Below are 7957 nucleotides of genomic sequence, written 5' to 3'. Positions count from 1 at the left end.
CCGCGCAGGATAGTTCAGAGACCATGCAATTTCCAAGTCAAGATGCGCGGTCTGCGCCCCTTTTCCACGCGGTCCGCGGCCAAGAGTGTTAGAGACTTAGTAATTCAAGGCAAAAGCCCACGCGGCCGGACACCTAATCAGTGCGGTCCGCATGGATGAAGTTTAGAGAGGGTGGATTTGGACCAAAACACCCTACGCGGCTGCGCATCACATTTGTGCGGTCCGCGTCCCCAGTGTCAGATGCAAGATATGAAGACCCAAACCCCTACGCGGCCGCGCGTCATTTGTGCGCGGTCCGCGCCAGACCCTCAGGGGTATTTTTGTCTGATTTTTCCTGTGTAGTATAAATAGGACATTTTACCTTTTAGAGGGGTTTGTTTTTTGGTTTTTATCAGATAGCAGTTGAACTCGAGGCTTCATAGTTTTAGCCTTTTTTGGGCAATTTCTTCTAGTATTAATGTGGATTTGAGTAGATTAACATTGTAGTTAATTATTATGTCAATTTCATCTACTATTTCTTCAATTTCTGTTTCTATTATGGCTAGCTAAACCCATTAGCTAGGGTTGTGGCTCAACCCTAGTGTGGGTAATTAATGGATGTGATTGTTTAGTGCATGAATGACGTTGGGTATTTGTTATTGGGATTAATCTTATGTTTTCATTAAGATTTGGTGGTTGCAAACACTAAGTATAGCATAGTGAGTCTTGACTCTTCTTGAGAAAGAGAGTCTATTACCCCAAGATTAATTCCAACAAGGAATTGGGATGGACCCATGAGAATGGTAGTCCCAATTAACGGGTTAAACCTCGAGAGAGTAATTACCCAACTTGAACCATAAGTTGCTTGGGCAAATTGGCCTACCCAATTGGTCTCGAGAGAGTCAATTGGGCAAAATCACTCTCTCTACCGAGAGGTGTGAGAGTGGGTGCAAAAGTGCAACGGTTATAGCATAAGTCCCATATTCATCATTCTTGCATTAGGAATCTCTACCCGTTAGTTGACCACCTAGGTACATGCCACGACCCTAGTGCCTTTCTCTATATTGCATACAAACTTAGAATCAATATCTTAGCCTACCTTAGCTTTAAACTTGTAGTTGATAAATTGTAGTTGATAATCAAAAGAAACAAAAAAATGTTAGAAGATCAATTAGGAGCTAAAACATAGATTTAGACCATACAAACACTCAACTCCAAATTGAAGCTCCCTGTGGAAAATTGACCCCGATACTTCTATTGGGTAAAAGTATTAGCGTCCACTCTTCCTTAGGTTGAGTCCGCTGTGATCATAGGCCTGACCTCGTGAGGCTCCAGGCTTGCCCCAGACATGGCCTAGCGAGGTCAGGCACCTTGTAACCCCAGTCCACAAATTAAATGTTTCCTACTCGATGTTGTACTTGGAGACTTCGACCCTAGCCTGTAAACATTTCCTAAATGTGAGTACTGAAGGGTTGGCTAATATTTGGAGGCACAAACACCATGTGGAACAACTTTGGAGGAGAAAGTCATTCCTTCATCCTTTCTTTGTAATTTGTTTATGCAAAATACTTGGATTAAACTTACCACGAACATGAGTAGCCAAGCACTCTATTTTTTTAGGATTATGGTTGACATGAATACTCATGTTTATAAAGTCCACCTTTGTTAGTTATAATTATCATCTCATGGTTGTTTTTTTAATTCTAGTTTTAACTTTTAAATTGTTGTAGCTACCGATTCACTCTACTATCTATGCTATGCTTGGAAAAGACATGTTTAGATTAGAGTAAAATTTAATAGAGCTTGTTTCTGAACTCGTAACTCGGGTAGTATTTTGCGGTTATGATAGGAATATACCTAACAATCTTGCTTGGTTGAATGCCATTTTTATTCGTTCATGATAGACTCACTACCATAGGAATATAACATTGATATATTATGATTTGACATATAGTATTGTTAAAATATACTATTTATATAAATGATCTGGTCAACTAGCAAACATAAATAACTTGGATTAACAAAGGTTTAGTTACGAACTCAATAGGATTAATAAATAGACCACAACTCTAGAATCTTTATCTCTTTTGAGTAAAACCCATTTGTTGATCACTTGGTTAATTTTTGCAATAGTAGATTAATAGAAAAACCATTACTTTTGATTACTTTGAAAAGTAATTGACTTTAGCTAGCTTAATTAACAATTATTCCAAGTCTCTATGGGTTCAACATGTGACTTCGAGTCACTTTATTACTTGACGGCTATGTATACTTACATGTACTTGGGGAACCAACAAGTTTTTGGCGCCGTTTCTCGAGTCTTAGCAATTGATTGTTTAATTGAGTTAATTTTTATAATTTTTGTGTTTGAGTTCTAGACTTGTTAGATTTACCTGATCTATCTCAAGTACTTGTGAAATGAATGTCAGGGAAGAAGGAAAAGGGTAAAGATAAACTCGAACCCTTTGAGAAAGAACCTGAGAGACTCTTCCATGAAAACAAAAAAGCAACAAAAGAAGCCAAAGACACTTAGGAAGCAGCAAAGGTGACAACACAGGTAAAGAAAATAAAAAATCAACAAGAAATTGTTGAACTTTCACAACCTATAAGGATGTCGAACAATCATGAACTACCCGTGATCGCAGTTGCAAGGCCTAGCCTTGCAAATATGAAACAAGCCACCATCAAACTATCCATCACCGACCACTTTGAGCTAATATAATACATGGTGCAGATGATAACATCCTAAGGTCAATATGCGGGGTTGCCACATAAGGATCCACAGAGGCATACCTAGTTTTTTTTTTGGATATCATAGATACCTAAATCTTTCCAAATTTCTCTTCTTATTATGTCAGGCTAACATTATTTCCCTTTTCACTATTGGGGGAAGCAAATGACTGGTTACAAAAGAAGCCTCCAAATTCAATAAGAACCTGTGATGATCTAGCATGGAAATTCTTGATAAAATTCTTTCCCTCTCGAAAGACAAAATCGATAAGGAGCCAGATTTGTGGATTACAACAAAAGAAAGGTGAAACTCTTCGCCAAGCTTGGAGAATGATTTAAGAAACTACTTAGAGACTACCCACACGATGGTTAGATAGATGAAGTTTTGGGTTACAATTTTGTGGATGATTTTATATGAAGCCTCCAAGATGTACATGGACTCCGCTTATGGAGGTAAGAGCATGGAAAAACCATACGGTGAAATCCAAGCATTACTGAACCACTTTAGTGCAAATGGTTAGAATTGGCAAGGAAAAGGAGAAGCACATAGAGCAATCATATCTAAAACTAGTGATATGATCGAAATAGATGCCTTTACACTGGTAAAATACCAATTTATTACTTGTGCAGATCCAGACATTGTTACCAGCGAAGTCTTGAGAGGTGCTTAGTGGATACCAGTCAGGTGATTCGAGGTAGAGTTGCATTCCGTTCACATACCTTTGAGTCATCCTATTTCGATTGTACTATTTTTACTTTCCGGATAATGTGGTGCTTCTTTCAAAACAATATATTTAGTAAGCTCTAGTAGCTCATGTACTTGTGACTCCATGTCTTGGGATGATTAGTGTTAGTGTTAGTTTTTGACTTATCATGCATATTTCCGAGTTACTTTTATGCTTTGTTATAATCCTGCAGTTGATACCCAATTTTGCCCTCATATTTTTTCAAATAGTATATATACTTTCAAAATATCATTTTTGTATCATTATTTAATTTATAAAATTTATACAAGCATTTTCTATAATTTTTCATAATTTTAGAGCTTTAAATTTGATTTCCTTGCATTTAAATTACATGATTATTTATTAATTATTCCCATAAATTATTTTATGATGATTTAATCATCCAACTCTATTATTGCATCCATCTACGTATTTTATAATATTTTACTTCACTTTATATAATTACATTTACACCTTTATGCCAAATACATAATTTTACAATAGTAGCCAATATTTTACAATAAATTGTATTTGTCATTTTATTTAAAGTTAAAATAATTTTATACGTTTTATAATCATCAATTATTATTTTAAAGTATTAAGCTGCATAAGTAGTATTTTTTTGTATATTTTTAATTATTTTATTTAAATTATTTCCCCTTAATTTCTTACTTTAAAATCTGGCTTAAATTAGGCTTTATTTTCGGACCAATTAAGGTCCAAACAAGTGAGCCCAACCCCAAGCTGCCCTGGCACAAACCAAATGACCTCTTTTATTTCAACCCGATCGGGATCCGTTTACTCGACCCGCCCTACTTCCCTTTAATCACAGCCTTTGATCTCAGATGATAAATGACCCATAATAATCCCTACCTTTCTTATACCCCTTTACCCTAAAACCCTAACCCATTCCCTCCTAAACAACCTCCTCTGAAACCTCTCCATTCTCTCATCTCTAATCTCACACTAAGCCTAGCCGACTTAGAGATCCTTTCTTATTCTTTCCTTATACGCATCCATACACGGGTTTTACTTACCTTTCTTGCTACTGTTACTCTCAATATGGACCTTTTTTTTGACTTCTTTTTATTTGTTATCCCGCACGCCTGTCTCTCTAACGGTAACACTGCCATTTCCACCAACAAATTTCCATCGGCAAATCTCAGCGCCGACGATTCGTCCAGGTAAACCAGGTAAGTCCGACCCTCTATTTCTCTCTCCTCTCCTCTCCTTTCTCTCTCCTTTCTTTCTCCTTTCTCTCTCCCGGGTCTCTCTCTTCCTTTCCCTTTCTTTTAACCTTAGCAGCAGCTAGGCCGGCGACCGGCGACCCACCGACGCAAGCTATCTTCTGCTTTTCCGGCCCAGCCACACCACCCTCCCCTGTGTTTCCCCTTTCTTCAAACCTTGCCTCAGTATATCTCTAGTTCTCGGGCAGGCACTGTTTTTCGGCGACCGTTCCGGTGACAGTCCTCCCCCTTTTCTTGGCCTCGGGGTTTGCTGTGTGTGTTGCAGGTAGCACTTTTGGTGGCTGTTTGGTGACGAGTAGGAGGTGCACATACAAGCATATCGGAGCAGACAATCACAAAGGGCTGGACGTCGGGTTCCAAAGCACCCAGGCTATATTTGCAGGAATTGCTGCAGCTTCCAAGGCAAGCGCGAGGCATACGGGCGAGTAGAGCGGAGCATCTCCGGGTGCATCAAGTCATATTTCCAGGTTCTTTCCATCGGGAGTTTGTACCTCCCGTTTTCTTGTCTCTTTCTCTATTTTAGATAATTTGTGGCTATCTAGTTAGCACCATTTTAAGTGTATTTTTAGTATTTTTAGTATACTTGTTGTTGCAACTGGTTATTTTCTGGTTTGGGCCCGGGTTAGTGCCTTCCAAAGTCTGTCGTAGGTAAAGTGGCCGTGGTGTGGGATGGTAGAGTAAGGTCATGTCCTCAAGGGGTACCGGGGGTGAGAAGGGGGGTGGGGAGGGGGTCAGGGGTTGGGACGAGAGGAAAGGAGGGTAAGGGGAAAGAGGGAGGCTGTAGATTGAGGATCGGGTCGTGGAACATAGGCACGCTGACGGGTAAATCTATTGAGTTGGCAAATATTATCCAGAAGAGAAAGGTTAATATAGTTTGTGTCCAGGAGACTAGGTGGGCAGGGTCGAAGGCGAGAAAGCAGACGAGTATAAGTTGTGGTACTCTGGAGTAATGAGGGGTAAGAATGGAGTGAGTATCTTGGTGGATAGGGATCTTAGAGAGTCTATGGTTGAGGTTAGGCGAGTGAATGATAGGCTAATGTTTATTAAGTTGGTCATTGGTGTGTGCACCCTCAATGTAGTTAGCGCTTATGCGCTGCAAGCGGGCTTGGATCAGGAGGTTAAGAGGCGCTTTTGGGAGGGCCTGAATGAGATTGCGCATAGTATTCCTCCTACTGAAAGGTTACTTATTGGAGGGGATTTTAATGGCCATATCGGGGCGGCTGCTGGTAGGTATGGCGAGGTGCATGGTGGCTTTGTCCTTGGGGATAGGAACGGAGGAGGTACTTCGCTGTTAGACTTCGCTAAGGCTTTCGAGCTGGTGATTGCGAACTCAACTTTTCCGAAGAGGGAGGAGCATCTGGTTACTTTCTAAAGTTCGGCGGCGAAGACTCAGATCGATTACCTTCTCCTCAGAAGGTGTGATAGAGAGTTGTGCAAGGATTGCAAGGTTATCTCAGGAGAGACCCTCGCGACTCAGCATAGGCTCTTAGTCTTAGACATCGACATTATGATGAAGAGGAAGAAGAGGTATGCTCGTGGTTGACCAAGGATTATATGGGGAGCTTTAACCAAGGAGAAAGCCCAGGAATTGGAGGGGCAGTTATTTGCTATGGCAGTTTGGAGGAGTAGAGGAGATGCGAGCACTATGTGGTCAACTACAGCGAACTATGTGAGGAAGGCGGCGAGAGAGGTGCTAGGTGTATCAAAGGGTTTTTCTGGTAGGCACCAAGGAGACTGGTGGTGGAATGACATAGTCCAAGGTAAAGTGGAGGCGAAGAAGGTAGCGTACACGAAGTTGGCAGGGAGCTCAAGCGAGGAGGAGAGGAGAGCGAATAGAGATAGGTATAAAGTGGCTAGGAAGGAGGCGAATCTAGCGATCATGGAGGCTAAGAATGCAGCGTTTAGCCGTATATACGAGGAATTAGGGGAGAAAGGAGGGGACATAAAGTTGTTTCGGCTAGCTAAAGCGAGGGAGAGGAAGGCCCGGGATCTGGACAAGGTGAGGTGCATCAAAGATGAGTATGGTAGAGTATTGATGGGAGATCCCTAGATTAAGCAGAGATGGCAGACGTACTTCTATGGTCTTCTAAATGAAGAGGGGGACCCGAATATAGCGCTAGGGGACTTGGGTCATTCAGAGAGTCTCCGAGATTTTAGGTATTGCAGGCGCATTAGGGTCGGCGATGTCGTGGGGGCTTTGCGTAAGATGAGTAGGGGTAAAGCGACCGGGCCAGATGAAATTCCAGTTGAGTTTTGGAAGTATGTGGTTAGAGCAGGATTGGAATGGCTGATTGGGTTGTTCAATGTAATTTTTAGGACGAAAAGGATGCCGGAGGAATGGAGGTCGAGTATAGTGGTACCGTTGTACAAGAACAAAGGTGATATCCAGTGTTGTAACAATTATAGGGGTATCAAGTCACTTATCCATACTATGAAAGTCTGGGAGAGGGTGGTGGAGGTGAGGGTGAGGAAAACGACGTCTATATCCGACAATCAGTTTGGGTTCATGCTGGGCCGCTCCACTATGGAGGCTATCCACCTTATTAGAAGGTTGGTGGAACAGTACAGGGATAAAAAGAAGGATCTGCATATGGTGTTTATTGACTTGGAGAAAGCGTATGACAAGGTTCCTAGAGAGGTGCTCTGGAGATGTCTTGAGGCGAAGGGCGTGCCAGTAGCCTACATAAGAGCGATCAAGGATATGTATGATGGAGCTAAGACTAAGGTTAGGATTGTGGGAGGCGACTCGGAGCATTTCCCGGTTGTTATGGGATTACACCAAGGCTCTGCGCTTAGCCCATTCTTATTTGCCTTGGTGATGGATGCTTTGACACATCTTATTCAAGGGAAGGTGCCATGGTGTATGCTATTTACCGATGACATTATTTTAATTGACGAGACGAGGGCAGGTGTTAACAAGAAATTGGAGGTTTGGAGACAGACTCTTGAGTCTAAGGGTTTCAAATTGAGCAGGTCTAAGAAAGAGTACCTGGAGTGCAAGTTTAACACTGAGTCGAGGGATATAGGCGGGGACGTGAGGCTTGGATCATAGGTCATCCCCAAGAGAGATAGCTTCAAGTACCTTGGGTCGGTGATTGAGGGGGATAGAGAGATCGACGAGGATGTCACTCACCGCATAAGGGCGGGCTGGATGAAATAGAGGCTTGCATCTGGAGTCTTGTGTGACAAGAAAGTTCCACCGATACTCAAAGGTAAGTTTTATAGAGTTGTGGTTAGACCAACAATGTTGTATGGGACAGAGTGTTGGCCGGTTAA

The 7957-nt window shown here is 41.7% G+C and overlaps 2 protein-coding genes across 2 annotated transcripts; both read left to right on the top strand.

Moving 5' to 3' along the window:
* The first annotated feature begins 5630 nt into the window (after positions 1-5630).
* Positions 5631-6053, top strand: LOC104213388 (uncharacterized). Its single transcript, XM_009762884.1, has one exon. It carries the CDS (start codon positions 5631-5633, stop codon positions 6051-6053), a length of 423 nt encoding a protein of 140 aa, XP_009761186.1.
* Positions 6054-6290: 237 nt separating this feature from the next.
* Positions 6291-6731, top strand: LOC138889957 (uncharacterized). Its single transcript, XM_070173305.1, has one exon. The coding sequence runs from the start codon at positions 6291-6293 to the stop codon at positions 6729-6731; it is 441 nt and encodes a 146-aa protein (XP_070029406.1).
* Positions 6732-7957: the final 1226 nt, after the last annotated feature.

The sequence above is a fragment of the Nicotiana sylvestris genome, chromosome 4 (assembly GCF_000393655.2).
Source record: "Nicotiana sylvestris chromosome 4, ASM39365v2, whole genome shotgun sequence".
Lineage (NCBI taxonomy): Eukaryota > Viridiplantae > Streptophyta > Magnoliopsida > Solanales > Solanaceae > Nicotiana > Nicotiana sylvestris.
Note: the sequence above shows the minus strand (reverse complement) of the source record. Positions and strands in the feature narration are given on the sequence as shown.